The sequence below is a fragment of the Natator depressus genome, chromosome 4 (genome assembly GCF_965152275.1).
Source record: "Natator depressus isolate rNatDep1 chromosome 4, rNatDep2.hap1, whole genome shotgun sequence".
Lineage (NCBI taxonomy): Eukaryota > Metazoa > Chordata > Testudines > Cheloniidae > Natator > Natator depressus.
The window spans coordinates 19102576-19121730 of record NC_134237.1 but is presented as its reverse complement, the minus strand read 5'-3'; the positions used below and the strand labels follow the sequence as shown (position 1 = coordinate 19121730).

At 39.1% G+C, this 19155-nt stretch overlaps 1 protein-coding gene across 3 annotated transcripts in view; it reads right to left on the bottom strand.

Moving 5' to 3' along the window:
• Nucleotides 1-19155, bottom strand: part of ARHGAP24 (Rho GTPase activating protein 24) — a 316434-nt gene that overhangs the window by 199790 nt on the left and 97489 nt on the right. For all 3 annotated transcript variants that reach the window (XM_074950525.1, XM_074950524.1, XM_074950527.1), the window contains one exon: nt 11089-11176. In XM_074950525.1, coding sequence (XP_074806626.1) covers nt 11089-11176 — 88 coding nt within the window. The remainder of the gene's footprint in view (nt 1-11088; nt 11177-19155) is intronic.

The following is a 19155-nucleotide window of genomic DNA, read 5'->3' as shown; positions in this document are numbered from 1 at the left end:
TTGCACACATTCCATCTGAAGAACTCCACTTTTTCATCACACATTAATGAATGAAGCCATTCTGCTCTCCTGTAAAGGTAAGTACTATTGTCCCCATTTTACAGATTGACAAACTGTTGAAGCACAGACCAGTTAAATAATTTTATGTTAGTTGTCAGAGACCTGAAGGCCATTGAGTGATGCAAAGTGATTCATTTATTCAGCACTAACATTTTCTATAATATCAGTTTCCTGGCTTTTCTCTCCTGATGGGGATAAAACATTCTCAGATTTGTACAACTAAATTATTTAGTGTTTTGAGAACTTAGGGTTAAAAAAAAGCCATAATAGCAGGTGCAAATCTTATTCTATTCGCTGTGTACTGTGTCAGGTGCTTGAAAACCCATGGCCAAATTTAGTGAGGACTTCAAAGTAAACTAAACACTGTGTGTGCCAAGGGGAAAGAGGAGCAGTTTCTATGTTACTATTTAATACCTTTGCTTCACATACAGCAACTGCTTGTCTCCTGCTACTTCAAAACTCATTTATAGATGCAGAAGTGATATTCTACTAAGTACAGATAGCAAAAGAGTGAGTGTACAGAGATATTAAAACTCACCTCAAGCCATTAAGCAGATGGAAGATGGACCCAAGAAACCTAAAACTGACTTAAAAATAGAATGGTTTTTCCACGAAAAAGATTTTTAAAAACAAGACAAAGATAGTTGTTTAAAAAAACAGAATTGCTAAAAGGAGTGGAAGTAGAAAACATCAGTGGGAATAAGACAGTTTAATATCAACTTTTTTAATACAAAGGAGATTAGGAAGAAAGGCAGTACACTACCTGAAATCCCATCTGGCGTTCTCCACCTAACAAGGAATCTTTAAAAACCTTCACCAACCAGCTGGTGTGCAATTAAAAAAAAAAGAAAAGCAAAGAAAGAGAGAGAGAGTCTAGGGGCACCTCCATCTATCCTGACTAATGAAAAAAATCATTTTGATAGATTTCAGAGTTCCAAGAATTAATCTTTCACACAATGGTGGAGATTTAATACCAGACCATGGGCTCTGGGGAACTGGTCCATGTACAAAACCTGCACAAGTTTATAAAGTAAATTTAGCAATCTGATGGAGAGTATTTCACACTGTACTGAGAAAACCCAGCAGAATAGCCTCTTGCAGCAGCAAGGAGAGATTCAGACATGCCTACAGAAGCAGCTGTCCAATCCTTGTAAAAATAATATAACACTACTTAGCATTTTTATAGCACCTTTCATATTAGTGTTTCAGAGTGCTTCCCAAACATTAATTGAATAAAATATTTTATTTTATTTTCATCCTTGTAAATTCTAATCTCCCATTTTACAGATAGGAAACATGAGGCACTGAACAGTTAAGTGACTTGCCCATCAGACCAAGATTAAAACCCAGGTCTTTAGACCCTTGGTCTTGTGCTTGAATCACTAGACAAGGTTTCCCAGATCATTCTATCGAAGTAGCACTGCACACTGTAGCAATACTATTGTAAGCTGTGGTATTAAGGGGCAGTATGGCACTATTTTAAATTCTGAAGCACATCTTACATTTTGGTTTACATCTAATGAACCACAAAGGGAACTAATGTCTGTGTGCGATGATAAACACCATCACCAGACTAAAAATGTTCCCTCAATATGTGCATGGTTAGGAGCAGTTCCCTGAAAATGCTCATCCAAACTATAACAGGGATTTGTGTGTTTTTCTTCCACAGTGTGTTTTCTCCCAGAGTGCAGCCCTTAAGGTCTGACAGACGGCTCTTGAACATACAGAAGTGAACAATCCTTTAGGTAATCATCATTCATGCCTCCTACCATCTCCAGTTTTCACTGTGTGTTAAGAGCCCTGTGTTTACTGATGGATAGCAAAGCAGCCATGGCGCCTTGGGGGCTTGAGATTAGCAGAAACCTATGTGCAGGAACATGAACCTGTAGCACTGGAAGTAGAAATTAAGTAATTGTCTGTTCTCAAATATCTCAATTTCATACAAAACAAAATAAAGAAAATGCTGGCCAGTGGAGGCTCATAATTCCCGAGACCTCCAAGGAAACAAAACATGTAGGGGAAGAATGTTATTCATGAATGGCACACAATTATGATGGAAAAAACTTCCACAGGTGATGCACTTGAGTCTGAATCTCACAACCTTTACAGAGTGCTGCAAGACACATCTATGTCAATCAGCATTTCCCAGATATGCCGTACCAAAAGACTCCTCATGTCAACCGCCAGTCACTTATTATTGTGAGGAACTGGCTTAAAAGGAAAAGGGAAGAGAAATCTACCTTTCAGAGGTAATTTTGATGCACTGATAATGTTGTGAAGTTCTCAGAAACCTAAGGCGTTGTCTGTACTAGAATCACTTTCCTAAAATTTCCTATTGTTGCTATCATAATAATGGCAGTGGCCCTAATGGAATGAATGTGTAACCCACACACCTCCTGGCTGTGGTGTTCTGTCCCATCTAGTGGCACCGAGACCACTTAAAGAGAGAGATAAAATGAGTCTCCTCTACAGCCTTAGCTAACAAGCAGTTGGCTTTTAGCTCAGGTGGTAGAGACTCATGCTTTAAGCTCCAGAGGCCGCAGGTTCGATCCCACCTGCCAATGACTGGGGTCTGTCGGTGTAACAAATGCACCACTGGGCACAGCTTTTTAACAGCCATGTAGTCCAAACCTGCTCAGAATGGGTTTTTTAAAATGCCAACAGCTGCTCTACACTGCTTCTGTTGTGGCTATCACTAGGAGGAGTTACACCATGGTAGCAGTGCTGAGGAAATTTTAGGGAACGAATATAGTTCAGCCATGAGTTTAAGGCAGGTTGTGACACTTAATGTTTGAAAAATGCTTTCAGGTCCTTGAATGAAAGGTGCTATAGAAGTGCAAGGTAGTTAGTAGTAGTATTACTAAAAGGGGTTGCCGTTTCAGACAGACCTTATTTTGCTCATCCTTTGCTTCACTTTCATTCAAATGATTTTGACATCATAGTTGCTTATATATCAGCAAGCTACAAAATTAAACATACTGGACTATGGTGTGATGCTATCATTAAGTGATTCCTGAAGGAGAAACAAGTTGATTATAAAGGTGAAAAATATATACATTTCAGTTTAAACACAGTTTTAATAAAATATTAAGACCTAAGCTTTGAACAAGTAACGTTAAGGGTGTTAATTTGTCCAATGGAATTTCCCATGCATTTGGTCCTGCACTCAGGACCACATCATATAGTCCTCTTCATATATTTTCTCAGACAAAGTTCCCATTGACTTCAGTAGGACATCTACCTGGGTAAGGACAGAGTAAAAACTGTGAAAACTGTATGGAGACCTAAGGAGTTGGTCTATTATTTACATTTACAGTACTGACTTGTACCTTAAAGGTCCCAGGGGATGAGGAACTCATAAAGGAGCCATACAACTCACATTTTTAAGAATATAGTTCTTTAAACAAGTTCTCCTTCAGCTGTGCCTCCTCAGGAAACATGCATGTAATATCATACGTACTCCATAAGGACACAAGTAACACATGACTAGAATGCCTTCTCACAGTGAAATACTAAAAAAAGTGGTGAGCTGGCTTCCCAACACTTAGGCCAAACTGTGTAATCATTTACTGCTGCCATAAAGCAGGACCACCAGTTGCAAGCTGAGGTTAACATAAATAACAGGGGACAGCAAGGGAAGAATAGTAGGCATTTCAAGTGATGGACGCAAGACCATGATTCAGTGAATGATGAGGGAAGCACCATTCCTCCAAGATTATTTCCTTATCCTAGCCAGCGTCAGCTCTTTTATTTGAGAGGCAGTGTGTCCTAGTGGATAGAGCACTGGACTGGGACTCAAGACCTCAGTTCTATTTCCGGCTGTACTACTAGCTTGCTGTGTGACTCTGGGCAAGGTACTTCATCTCTCAGTTTTCCCATCTGTAATATGAGGCTAACGATACCTCCTTTGTACAGCGCTTTGAAATCTACTGATGAAAAGCATGACAGAAGAGCTGAATGTTTTATTATTTAAAAAAAAAAAACTAGTGCTAACAAGGTACATAATGAAAATAAACAAACCCAATTATGTGACTTTCATCTGACTTTCCTGACTCCTTGGTCTGTATTATGTCTAATTTAAGGTCTGATCCTACAAACACTTATTACCAAGCAAAAACCTACTTAAGGCAGTAGGCACTAAGCACTTTTTGTGACAAAAACTTTTATTCTTATATCTTTACAAAGTGAGATGTTCACACCTATGGTTGTGTGTATATATATATATATATATATATATATATATATATATATAACAGTAAATCAAAATAAATGCCTTAAAGTAGATGTTCAAAGTACTGCAATTCAAAACACAAAACCTTACATAAATCATCACAACAGATCTGGCGTCTTGTATTTTTTATTAGTCTAGGGTATTTCAGTTCTATCAAAGAACTTACATTTTAATTTAATGCCTATTTGGGAACCATAACTGACAGCAAAACCCTGAAGAAGAGCTCTGTGTAACCTTGAATACTCGTCTCTCTCATCACCAGACGGTGGTCCAATAAAAGATATTACCTCATGCACCTGGTCTCTCTAATATCTTGGAACCGACACAGCTACAACACCACTGCACACAGCAGTACCCAGTGTTATTCAGAGGGTGAAAGGGATTGCAAAAAGGCTCAGAGAACTCTTCTGTGATACTGGGGTCCAACTGACTCCTGAGTAGAAAGGATCAGCACTTAAGTGGTGCATGGACCTTGTGCTAGTCCCTCAGAGGACAATTTCATACTTTGGGTTTAAAAACATGCCAACACATGAAGTATGAACAGAATGTTTTAAAATGCAAATGGAATGAATATATTTTTAATTACAGCATCGGGCACAAGACTTTCTCCACAAATGCATTTCATTCATTCTGCTTCAGACATCATCATGTTCTGAGAATTATAATTTCATGAGGACCCAGCTCCCACTCACATTCCCAAAATTGTTTGCATGTATTACCAACACACACACACAAGCTTTAGTTCTGCCCACAAATCTGATGGACAAAAAGAAGATTGTCACTGCTATCTTGGTATTATAAATAAAATTACGTGAATTTGTAATGCACATGCAAAGGGAATAACATCAAGCTAAGACTGAAAATTTCAGTGTTGTATCATGTAACACAATGTTCAGTAAAATAAAAAAAAAATCAGTCTATCCAACTAGATATTTTTCTATGAAGCTATTTTCATGTATGGAAGTTATTGGGAGGAAAACACAGGCTTGACTACAATATATTTTTCCTTTGTTATACCCCATGAGTTCTATTCTTTTTCCAGCCTGCTGCAACATTGGCTTTATAATGAGTCACTAAGAGGATAGAGCCAACAAATAGCTCAGTTTCAGAACACTGGAGACTGAGAATTGTCAGTGAATACTCTAAGCAGTGGTTGTGACTGAATAGCAGTAATAACGTTAACTCTGTTTGCTTATTGCCCCTCAGATGATATTTCTAAAAACCCTACAATCTTTCCAGATTGTGTGCTTCACTTTCAAAGTTGCTTACTATTCCTTTTGATCCTGATTTTAATTTGGGCTCTAAAAGACCAAAACCATGGTACAAAGTGTGTGTGTTCAACTTCCAGAAGGCAATATTTTAGGAATTGCATCAGAAATAGTGCTGAAGTGTGGATTAACTGCAACTGCACGTTTATTGAAAGAAAACAGCACTATACTAATGCCACTCAGACACTATCAAATTATAGTGGTCATCACTGAAATCCGTAATAATCAACAGTAATCATACAATGGTATCTGAAGCACCACAGTATTTCCCCATACTTGGGGCAGGAAATAACCGCGACAACTATGTGGAGTCTATTGGCCAATTTCAACTTTTTAGTGGCAACCATTGTATGTTATCAAGGAAAACCTATCACCATGTAGTGTGAGTGACTCCTATGATTGAACAGGGAGAACTTGAAAGTTCAGAGTTAAACACATTAAAATTAGAGGATACCGATATGGGGGGGGGCACAGCGGGCAGTGTTAATTAAAGACAATCTTGAACAATTGGTTTTTCTCCTCACATACAGTTTCTGTTTTAAGGTTTTGGTTTTGTCTCCACTTCTGATGCTGCACAAAACTATAAAAAAGAATATTTAAACTGCTGAAGATTTCAGTTCAGTTAGTAACTTTTCAATTCTGAAATCTGATTATGAAGCCTAAAAATAATTATAAGATATATTAATACAGTCACTTATACCTGGTTAATATGAATGTAATTTTTCTATGCACATTTTAAGTTTGATCTCAGAGCACAAACAGGACATAAAGTAAAAAAAATCTTTGTCTACAGAGTCACTGATATGAGCATGTGGCTACTCGATATGTACAAATATCACTGGTAGAATAATTACCCCATTTCCTTTTTCAGTTTAAGTCAAATGTGATGAAGTAGGAAACATTTTTTCAAATGCTGTATGTCAGCTGGCATCACCATATGTATATTCACTCCACTCAAAGGACACCATAAAGATTGTGAAACTCAATCTTTTCCATACTTGTTGTTTGTCTTGTAGATCCTATACATAAACATCAACAGCAAAATTGTCCTAATTTGGTTATCCAATTCCATACTTAGCCAGCTAAAAAAAACTGCCTAATTTTCCAAGAGGATGTGCATTTACAGCTTCCAATGAAGGAATCCAAATTTGCCAAGTTCAGCCCAGCTGCTTTTTGTCTTCTTGGCTGTAGAAAGAGATAGTACAATGAAACTGTACTTTGAGAACTCACGATACAGATTGCTTTCTATGTTAGCACTGCCTGTTAGTTATGTGATGGCAAGCATTCCGATTACAGGCTACATTGCTCAGAGCTTTGTAACTCGGCCATGAAAGTTCATTCTAAGCTGCAACTTGGCATGTAAGATCTCAGGCTGGAAGTAAATAATTTATTTGCCAATGTTTCCGAAATCAGCAAGGAATTTTCAAACCATAGGAGAGGAACATTTTTTTTAAATGGTTAGCTAAAACATTGTTGTGCTCCGATAACTCAAACTCAGGATGAAACATGACATTTTTGCAGGCAGTCTAGAATACAAATAATAAAATAAAATAATAATAATACAAAAAACTATGAAGTGACTGCATTGCTGTGGATATTTTAAGAGGAAAAGAGCCAGATCAGTACCTGTTTCGTTAAAAGTGGTCAGTGTTACAGAGCCCAAATCAGCAAAGGAATTGTCTCTAATACTAATTCAAAGCCTTCACATCTGGAACATGGTTCCATAGAGAAAAAAGCCAAAAAATAAACAAGAAGAAAGTTTAATAAGGAGAACTAGATACAGGTTTACTGCAGCTATTTTCCCTTAATAAAAAAAAAAATGCATCTGACTAACCATTCCGCAGTTCAGCTGCCTCAATTCACATTAGTCATATATTCCTTCACTGGCCAGCTGAGCAGTGGCCTACAGCTGCCCCTACTGTTTTACAAAAGTGTTTTTGAGCCTACAGTTCCTTACATTTCAAATGTGAGGAAGAAAACATCCTACTGCCTTTGTGTCAAAGCTACATCAGAGACCAAAAAGGCCCTAGAGCCAGAGTGGGTTAATGGGCAGATTTAAGTGTCATAGGAGTCACAACATTTGGAGCACTAGCTGCAGCAAGGCCTCTTTACCACGTTGTACATAGACGGTATGCTGGCAAGGGAGGCATCAGAGCCAGGGTAGGTTGTGGATAACCTGATTTAGCACTTCCTCTCGACAGCATCTTCCAGTGGAGCTTGCAGTGGAATTAAAGCTGCTTCTGTCCAGCAGAAACTTCAGGGAGGACAGACAGCAACAATAATAAATTACTTCTCATCATCTCCTCACAGGCTACTTACTTGTTCCCTCCTTGTGCCACTGCTGTAGTATGAGTGCTCCCATGTCTTTTAAAATAGCAACCATCACCACCATCACTTCAACCTATCTTTCCTGGTCACCCCGCCAGCCTGTAGAAATAGCTTCTTCATTTATAATAGAACTCATTGAAAAAAAGATGACAATTTTCAGGAGAAAGTTTTTCCCTTAATTTTTCAGTTTTTCAATTAAAAATTAGACTTTTGGGGCTTTTGAAATTTGTATTCAGTAATTTTTCCTTAAACAGAGACTTTTGAGGGTTTTGTTTTCCTGTTTTACATTAAAACAGAAAATTAAAACCGTCCTTTAAAATGTTTGGTTAGATCAAAAAGTCATTTTTCAATGAATAATTGTTTATAAATTGAAGCTGGTTAAAAAAGTGTCTAATGTTTTATGTTTGCTTAGTATTGTACATGCATATTTCTATAGCACGTGAGAAGTGGTGGAAGAAACTATTATTTACACCTCCTTGCACCAGCTTCAATTAATCGGATTAATTGTGACTGTCACACTTTTAATGTATTCAAGTTCAGTCTGAGTTTTGGACAATTGTATGTGTCAGTTTTGAATTTTATTTTTTAGCAAGAATTGGTCATCAATCCATCAAAAATTTTTTTTAAATTTTGGCTCTATTAGAAACTTATGGCATAGATCCTTTAGAATAAGACATGTAACTTAGCAATAAGTCATCTCACTCTATAGCAAGAATCCACTACAGTATTAACAATAATAAACCGCTTTTTATTAACATGTTAATTTCACTGGTTTAAGTATATGAAATGTACTTTGACCCCACTTTAACTGAAAACTTAGTTTTTGACATGCTATTTTTGGAGCTAAAGTTACTAGAAAAAGTCCTCATAAAATGGTGACCTTATCGCTTTATTTGCACTCTTCATACTAACAGTATGTAGTTTAAAGTCTCCCTCTTTTTTAAAACATGAATACAAAAAGAAGGAATTAAAAGAGGGAAAGAGAAATAAAGACATTTCAGTATTTTTGACAAGTTCCACCTTGGAGCTGTTACATTGGAATCTTGCTCCCACCCTTGGTGTGAAATAGCTACATTTAACAACCTTCCAGGCATGCTGCAAAAGACATCTATTTGATAGGGCATGTGGAGAAGGCTAAGGGCCTGTTCCTGGAATGAGGAGGAGAGGAAAATGAGCTTTTTGTAAATTGTTGTCTAGGTGGCCAATTTAAGTTATTGTTTTGGTCTGAAAGTTGGTTTTTAATGCTGGTAAGGGTATTATTATATTGTAAATTCAGTTTGGCATCAGGACACCTACTGCCTTTGTACAGGTGACTCATTATTTAAATGTAATAAATAAAACAAATAATTAAAAAGGGGATTATAATATTAACAATTAGTGATGGACCACTTCAAAGGTTCGGAGAAGCACCCAAAAAAAAAAAAAGAAACACACAGAAAAAGCCCTTTATCTGAACTTCTGAAAATCATAGAACCATAGAATATCAGGGTTGGAAGGGACCTCAGGTCGTCATCTAGTCCAACCCCCTGCTCAAAGCAGGACCAATCCCCAACTAAATCATCCCAGCCAGGGCTTTGTCAAGCCTTACCGTAAAAATATCTAAGGAAGGAGATTCCACCACCTCCCTAGGTAACGCATTCCAGTGTTTCACCACCCTCCTAGTGAAAAAGTTTTTCCTAATATCCAACCTAAACCTCCCCCACTGCAACTTGAGACCATTACTCCTTGTTCTGTCATCAGCTACCACTGAGAACACCTATCCACACACAACATGCCCCTTCAGAGTATTCCTCATTCAGGCCTGAGTTGCTCAACTCATCCTTGTCCACTAACTGTCTGGCCTACAAGCCTCCAGGTTTGCACTGCAGTTCCTACCCTCTCCCTTCCACAAATCCTCCCTTATCTCTAAAGATTAATTTATTCCAATACCAGAAAACCATTCTGTTCATCTTATCTGGCCTTCTGTATAACACAGGCCATACAACGCACCCAAAATAATTCCAATAGTAGATCTTTTAGGAAAAAAGCATCCAATCTTGATTTAAAAATCATCAGTGATGAAGAGTCCACTACCACCCTTGGTAAATTTTTCCAGTGGTTAATTGCTCTCACTCTTAAAAAATTCATGCCTTATTTCCTTCTGAATTTATCTAGTTTCAGCTTCCAGCCATTGGATAGCGTTATACCTTTCTGTGCTAGATTGAAAAGCACATTATTAAATATGTATTCCGCATGTAAATACATATAGACTGTAATCAAGTCACCCCTTAACCTTCTCTTTGTTAAAGCTAAATAGATTGAACGCTGAGTCTACCAAGATGAGTTATGGCCTAAGCTGCTTCTGTGCTAAAAGACTTTCAATTTTTGCATGTTCTGGTCCACCAGGCATTCTGGGGCACATTAAACTCAGGCGCCATAAGAATTCAAAGTGAAGGTACTTGAGCTTAGTTCAGATGCATTTAGACCCCACAACTCTGTGTGTGTGTGTGTGTGTGTGTGTGTGTGTGTGTGTGTGTGTGTGTGTGTGTGTGTGGAGTGAGTTGGAAACCATGGAGAGGGATAACAGAGGGAAAACGGCAAGTTGCATCTAGTAAATAGCAGGGTGATTTGGGTTTGGGAAGGCAGAAAGGCCAGCCAGCTCATGGGTGGAGTGAACAGTAGCACTCAATGACCAGGGAGGTGCTCCTTTACCAAATCAACCTCAACTTTTTAGAAAAGGGCTAGGACTGAGTTTCAAAACAATGGGACTTAATTGTGTAAGAGCAGGTTCATGCATCCCTAGTCACAATGAAGGATCCTTAATACTGCCAGCCATGCTAGCAGGCAGCACTACACCAAACTGGCTGTTAAATCATTTTGCATTTATGGTACCACAGAATTCTCGACCTCACGTTGTAACATTCAGTGTCACAAAAGCATTGCCAAATGTGCTTATCCTTCCAGCAGTCCATTTCACACAGTGCCCAGAGACCTGACTGCAGAACAATTGTACTGTATGTTCACAAATAAGAAATCATAATTTTCCTTCACAGCCTGGGGGTGAATGAATATATCAAAGACTATATCATTAGCAAAATTAACCAATTTTTCTCTTACACAGAAACAATCATCTTCTGCCTCTGTTCAGGCTGAATAAAACCAGTCATTAGTCAACAGGAACAAACTTTTAAAGACATATTTATGGGGAATAGAATATCGTACCTGGAATAACTTCAAAGAGGAACTTCCCTGGGCTTTCTTCATTGCCAGGATGCTCAATTACTCTGTTTCCAGGCAGGAAAATAGCACCCTAAAAATCAACAAATAGGATCAGAACTTCTGTCTTGCTCTTAAAATATTATTGATTTTTCTCTCAAACGTTGGTATATAAAAATTATTAAAGAAGGCATCAGTAAATGTCTGGGAACCTGGCTAGGTATGGGGAGGAGTCAGCCAAGCTAACTGCTAGTGCCTCCTTGTGATGGATGTTCAGTGCAGGAACTCCCATAGGGAATTGATACAGTGATCAGATAAAATGGATTGGTACAGGATTAAAAGGAGGCATTCTTTAAAGGAGCCGAGAAAGGGGGTTAGGGGTTCCTGCGACTGGTACAACGTGGAGTTAACCCCTCCTTCCTTTTTGGGCTCCCTTTTAGCACTGGTATGAGTGGGGATGTGGCTGGGTTCCAGCAGTGGGGTGGCTGGGACCAGAATAGGGAAGGAGGCAGCCCCGAGTGTATGGAAAGGGAAATGGAATTACCAGCACTGTACCAGTTTATCTGCCACGTACTCCCAGATATTTAAGAAAAAAGTTGTGACCTAATTAAAACTACAATCGAGGCTTCTTCCAGCATGATCAAACAATTATATGGAGAGAGAGACTCCAGCCAGCTCAACCATGAACAACCTCCTGAACTGAACTCAATATATAAAGCCCTGGATTCTCCATGGTAATCTGAAACTGAACTCTGCAGGATCTCTGGATTCTGCAGCACTCTGGTATGGCAGTTTGGAGATTTTGCAGCATATTTAAACTAAAAACTGGATTAAAAAATATTTTCATATGAAAATGAACAGTACAGTCAATTTCAGAGTAACAGCCGTGTTAGTCTGTATTCGCAAAAAGAAAAGGAGTACTTGTGGCACCTTAGAGACTAACCAATTTATTTGAGCATAAGCTTTCGTGAGCTACAGCTCACTTCATCGGATGCATACAGTCAATGTGATTTCTCCTGTGATTTCTCTTATATGACATAACTGCATCGTAGGGGGATGCTGGAAGTTTGGGCAGCTGTGCAAGGGACAGTCAGGCATAAGGCACATGGGAAGATCTGAGAGGCAGTTGTAGATTGTGAGATCTCAATAGTGAGAATTTTTCTGATGATTTTACAGGTAACAACAACAACGATGAATTTAAATTTATCAATAGAAATAAGATGCCATGCAGACAAATGTGAAAGTTCATGCTTTTAGAGCTATTGCGTCACCTTCTGCAAACAAAGCAAGACAACACTGTATTAATTACACATGCTTCACATTTTTAAATTGATCTTCATAACTATTAGAGCTAGAAACGTTTTTTTTAACAAAAAAGAAAAAACTGATTCTAGAGCACAATTCTGTGACAAATGGTGGGAAAGGATTGGGTTTCACAGCACTTTCTGCAGGTATATTTCTCCGCTCTCCACCTCCCCCTTCCATCCTGACCAATAACTCATCACTCTCTTCTTGATCCCCCCGTTTCCAGGGAATCCTTTGTATCCTGTCTTCACAGCCAGTCTTCCCATCCTGCCCACTTCAGCTACATAATGGAGACAACCTCTGTGACATATGCTGAAAGACTTTGTTACATATTTTATACCCTTTAGGTAATACCTGGAATTTTAAACTAAATATTCAACCCAAAAAGGTTATCAAAACCAGTCTCCTGTTTACCTTGCCATCACAAGATTAAAAACAGTTTGTGAGATGCACTTAAGTGAAAACATCACTGGGATCTTTTCCCTTGACACCCTATATCTGACAGATACATCATTCCTTCCTATGAGACTTTTTTTCATTTTCATATGGTGTCATATCCTCCCAACTTTCCACGCAAGTCACAATTAAACTATGATGAGTCGGACATCGGGGGTACATTTTCAGAGCAGTAGGGAGAGAATTAGATGAATAATCTCCATTAATGGGAGTTATATGCCTACTTCCCAATACTCTACAACTGCCACAGCAGGGTACGGCCTTATCCTCGAAGTAGATGAGAGGCGACTTATGTAATTCACACGTCTAAATAATTGGAGTCCATTTTCCATTGTTCACAATTTAAGAGAACTGAGAATCACAGTGACTGTCATGAAGTCAACTGCATGATTATATTATATACACATGCACACACAGTGCAAATACTACAGTTTAACATCTGGGGTGAAACAGATAGAGTAGAGCCAGGAAATACATAATTAGCAAAGATTCTCTCTTTAACATAATTGTGAATAGACTCCTAACAAAGGGAGCATAAGGAAATCATCTCAAGTTAACAGCCACCCTGCTGTGTTTTAGATCACTTGGTGCACTGCATACCTTCACTAAGCGTGTGGGCTGAAAATCCTTATGGAACTTTGACTGAAATAACAGTGTGCAAGTCCCTGCAGGATCCTTGGCCACTCAGGGTTTTCCATTCCTCATCATACCACACACCATAGCCATGCAGGCCTTCACAGATTCAAGATGGACTCAAGTCCTTCTGCTCCAAGGACCTGATTTTGCAAGGTGTTGAACTCTCTCAACTCCCAGTGAAGTCATTGGGAGATGAGTGAGCTCAGCACCTGGCAGAATTGTACTCAGCACCTCACCAAACTGAGCTCGAGAAGCACAAGCCTTTAATACATGATGCAAAGACTTCTTCAGTTGTAGCTGCACATTAGAATCAATCACAACAGCAGACATAAATTTTTATTTAATAGGGACAGCGGTACACATACTTATTAGCCAGTGCACTATAAACGACAACATTCCTTGCTGTAATTATTGCTTGACAGAAAATACTTTACTGTAACTATGGTTACACTAATAGTCTCTCCCTTTTCTCATTCACACTACTATGCTGAGGTAACTGTATTTACATGGAATATGTTTCAGGAGATCTGGGTTCAGTTCCTGGCTCAGCTACAGACTTCTTGTGTGGTACAGGGTAAATCACTTAATCTATCTTGTGTAGTAATATTTAATCTTAATACAAATCACTTACTACTACTTGTGGAATAATACTTCCTTTCTCTCACCTGTTGCCTGTCTTGTCTATTTAGACTGTAAACTCTTCAAGGCTGGGATTGGCTATAACATGTTTGTCCAGTTCCGCAATCTCATTCGGCATCTCTTAGCACTACTGTAATGCAAACGACAATAAAGGTCCATGTAACTGGACGGTTCGAGCAAATTCTGTTCCTTATGTTATGCTAGGATGAAAGAAATACAGCTCTTTTGCATATGAGAATCTAAAACAATGATTCAACATTGCAATCTGAAACTTTCCACATGTCAAATCTTTTCAGTCTCTCAATCAGAGTCTCATTAAATTGGCTTGGAAAATAATTTGTTGGTAGTTCTTTTTGCTCAGAGATTTGGCAGCTCTTTCGTGGCTTCATTACCCCTCCCCATCTGTTCATTTCCCTATCCACATTTTAAAGATCAACCTAGTTATGCTGCTGGCAATTTTAATATTTATAGCAAAAGTCAAACTTTTCTTGAGTTGGCCTGGATTGCTACCTAATCTTTGTTCTAAGGCCTGGCTATTAAAGCTGAACTTATTTGAACTCGTCTCTCTCTAAAGTTCCTCGCAGAGCCCTACAAATGGTGTACAGACATTTGATGGTCTTCACAATCTACACTAGATTTTTGCTCTCTAAATTAACTATGTAAATCCTTCACTCAGATTACATTATGCTCCTATTGACTGGTAATGCACATCATTTTTTCCTTGGCCTCCAAAACGTGCAGGAAGTACCACCCACCAAAGGATTAGTTGTAAAAAGCTATTTTCTTTGCGGTTGCATAGAAACAGTGTGCCCAAGTGGTAGTCCCACATCAATTTTTTGAAGGGGGCAACTGAGTATTTATTCATTCAGAGCATGCAGATGCTAAACTATTTTTGTGCATGCGTGTTTTAGGGCCTGAAAAATGCACGTGCAGGTATTTGTGTACATACAGCTGTATGTTCACTAAAGAAGGCCAAGTTTCAGCTTGTTTGAAAAAACATCTTTTTTGTATATACATATATATTTAGTCCTCTAAAACTCACTTTAAGATGTGTTTCCTTCTTTGATTTGAATGTTCTCTTCTGCCCCTATTTTGACTTTCACTCCAATCACCACCTTTTATTCCCCCCCCCCATCTTTTTATTATTACTCTCAACACATTTCTTTGAAGTGTCACTGTTATGATTTATTTTTAGCCCAGGTCTAGGAACTTGACCAACCATAACCACATATTTTAGCTTCTTTTCTTCCAGGAATATCCCGGTACAGTGGGGTAGTATATGTGTGAATGCGCGCGCTCACACAGAAATTACTCCCACTAGGTAAATCTTTCTGCTTCATTTTTCCTACTCCTTTACTTCTCCTGCTCTGTTGTTTTTTAACTCTGTATTCCTTTTAGTTTTATAAATTCACTATTAATTTTTAAAACAGAGTAAGTTTTTACTTTTTATCACTGTTTAATTCAAGTACAAATAGTAGTGGAAAATAGAGGACATCTCTCTAACCAAGCACCACACCATAGTGTCAGTGCACACTGTGTATTCATAGCTATAGAAATTAAGCTGCTAGAAAAAAACCCAACACTGATAACCCACAGTTATCACAACTGTAATGGCCCATGACATGCCAATCACAAGTTGAAGTCAGTGTTTTCAGTTATTAGAAACTAGACAAAGACAGAAAATCTGACAATGTTCCTGTAAAGGCAAGGATAACAACAGACAGAAGGGTCTGGAAGCTTGTCAGAGAAATCAGAAAAAAAAAAAAGAAATAAGAAAGAGTATGCTGCCCAAAAACTGTTTCCAAAAGGCGCTACAGTGTAAGTCTGACTCTAGATTGACTTGTTAGCCTAGGATTCTCTGCCTGTGGGGCACCGCATCACAGGAAACCATATTACATTAAACAAAAATCACTTGCTTTAGTTTATCCATTAAAGATTAAAGGAACTGATTTATGGAAAGGAGTTTATCCTCACACCTGCTAACTTACTTCATTACTGCTTTTATTCACCTAGGGGCAGATTTCTGACACCCTTATACATACTGAGCAGTACCTTAGTCTGCAAGAAGACCCATTTCAATCAATGGAACAAACCACAGAGCAATACTCAGCAGGAGTAAGCATACCAGAATTTAGGTCTTAAAAAAAAAGTTCTAGGAGCAGAACTCATCACCTTCTACAACATCTAATTTTCCCCCTTTTCATCTAAATAAATGTATATAACATGTCTAATCTTGCAGGTTTTACTCAGTCCTTGTTCAGGCAAAATTCCAATGGGAGCAGGTTTTCTTCAAACTTCTGCCATTTTTTTTAATTGCCTTCTTCTTATTTCTCTGAAAGATTCTCAACTGTTTACTCTTTGATAATGGCTTCCTCTGTTTACAAGAACATTATATATGTTTTGTTTTTTTCTCTTCTAGAGCGAAAACCTGATACATTTGACACACACTTTTCATTAGAGGTCAAGATGGAATATCCATATTAGTTTTTGGTTTGTTCCTAATAATTCCTGTTAAGACCCAGAGATCTGGTTTGATCCCATTTTTTATTTCCACAGCTATACAGATCTCCTGAGGGGAGTGTCTTGTTAAAATTTTCTTCCATTAAGTCAATCCAATCCATATAAATTTCCAAAAAGAGTTTTCTATTTCTGAGTAGGGACTGAAGGATTAAGCTCAATACATTTATAATAACTGCAGCTGGTCAAAAGTGATTTTTTTTTGAAAATATAACTTTTGTTCTGCGGATTTTGAAAAGGAACAATTTTATTCAAAAGCTTGTAAAAAAAAATTATTAAAAAAATTAGGTATTTTGGCTTCCCCATTTTGCCCCTGAAAAGGGAAAAGGAAGTGACAAGGGGAAGCAGGGGGGAGGGCACCCAAACTAAAAATGTAAATATTACAAAAAAAAAAATCACTTCTGGAAAAAAAAAGGCCATTTTTCAAAAATATTTCCCACCAGCTTTAATTGAGAGCCTTATGCAGTTAATATCTAGCTATATACTTTGGGATCAATCTTTCTCTCATTGAAATCAGCTGGAGCTCTGAAGTTGGCCTCAACAAGAGAAGATATGTTCTAACATTTGTTACAATATATTTGAGTTTGTTCAGGTCTTTATATGGCAAAGCCCAGTGCAATACTTAATCCCCAATCCTGAGAAATCCTGGGCACTTCCTAGAAGTACTGAGTGTCCTCAGTCAACTAAGTCAATCTCAGCACCTCACAGGATCAAACCCATACAAAACAATTTTTCAGAAATGTATTTTTCCTCCCTGCTGTATTTAAGCCTACCATTCCTATATGCTAATAATTCCTTCATGACACCTCTGGCAGTTGCTAACCCAGAAAAAAAAAAAAAGAAAGATTGTCACGCTTCTACAAGAAAATATGTTCTACTGGGAAAAAAACCAAAACCTTGTGGTTTGTTTGCCACAGTTTCCTGACCATTAATACAAGCTTTACAGAATTATTCATTGAACATTAAGCAATAAGAGGCCAGACTAGATCATCAGAATGGTCCCTTCTGGACCTGGCATCTATGAATTACACACATAGGATATGCCTACACTTAGGGTGGCATGCAGACAGGGATGAAAGTAAAACTGAACTCTTACTGGTGCGGGGCCTCATGTGGAAGGGGCGGAGCTGGGGGGGGTGGGTCAGCATCCCCCAGGCAGCCCATCTGCACTGCCTGGCCTGCACAGGGGCGATTTAAAGGGCCCGGGGCTGCTGCTCTTTTTGGCACCACCACCACCCCGTTGGCGGCCCGGGGGCGGGGGCAAAAAGGGCAACGATGTTACAGCACTGCCATGGCAACGCTTTAAGCAGGGTCCTCTGCCGCGGCAGCGCTTTAACATCGCTGTCGCTTTTGCTTGCCCCCATCGGCAGCCCTGCCAGCAGGGACCCAGCAGGGCTGCCAACGTGGGGCGCAAAAGGGGCAGCGACGTTAAAGTCGGCTGTACAGGCCGGTACCGGTGGCCACTTTTTACCAGTACACCGTACCAGCCCCTACCGCCTTACTTTCACCCCTGCATGGAGAGTAACAGACACTGCACTCCCAGCTAAAACAGAATAAATATCCGTGTAGACATAGTGTGTAGAGTAGGGATATGTAGGGGTGGATATGTAGTGGATATGGGCTGTCTACACACCCTAGGGGATATGTAGTCTACACGGGCTCTCTACACACCCAAGCAAAGCCTCCCATGCTACATGCCTCATGTCTACAGGCAGTGTAGTTTCCCGCTGCCGGTGTCTTTCCCAGCTGCCTCCTGCTGCCGGATCCTTTCCTCACTGCAACGAAGGGTGGGGAACAGGGGGCTGCCGGAGCCTTTCCCCACTGTCTCAGCCTTTCACCATGGCATGTAGCTACGCACCATAGAGATAAGTGCTGACACAGCCAGTTTTAAACTGCAGCGTGTAGCTGCACTTGTTGTGCATGTAATCTCATGCAGATGTAAGGGTAGACATAGCCTTAATAGGACAAAAGTTGTGATTCTCATTTCTTCAGGGTTTTTTTTTTTTTGTGGAAACTACTTTTAAAACGTTTCAGTTAAAAACACACTCAGATATCCACATTAACCAGAAAAATGCAGTGGGGAATAAAAGCCTTAAAATGAGAAAGTTAAGGCTCGTATAGAACCATTAACTTATCTACATCACACCATTGTCTGTATCTCAGAGCATGCATTAAACATGCTAAATAATATATTTCAAGGGGCAAAATTCTCCTGTTTGTAGAATGGTCATGTTTGCAGCCAAATGCCCTGTGATAGCCCAGATAAGACAAGCCATGGAGAAGGTAAGGAGGGAATGCTTCACACACACCTGCTGCTGCTGCTCTAACTAGCCTTCTGATCAGTGGTGGTAAGTAAGGGACATGGCCATCAAGTTGTTGTAACAACCAGGCAAGGTACTAACAAACTTCAACAGGACTTTATTTTTAAACTGGAAACCTCTTTACCAAGCTGCTGCTGCACCCTCAGTAGCTCTCAGTCCTCCTCCTCAACTTCGCCCCCCTTCCTTCCTGTTTCCTGTC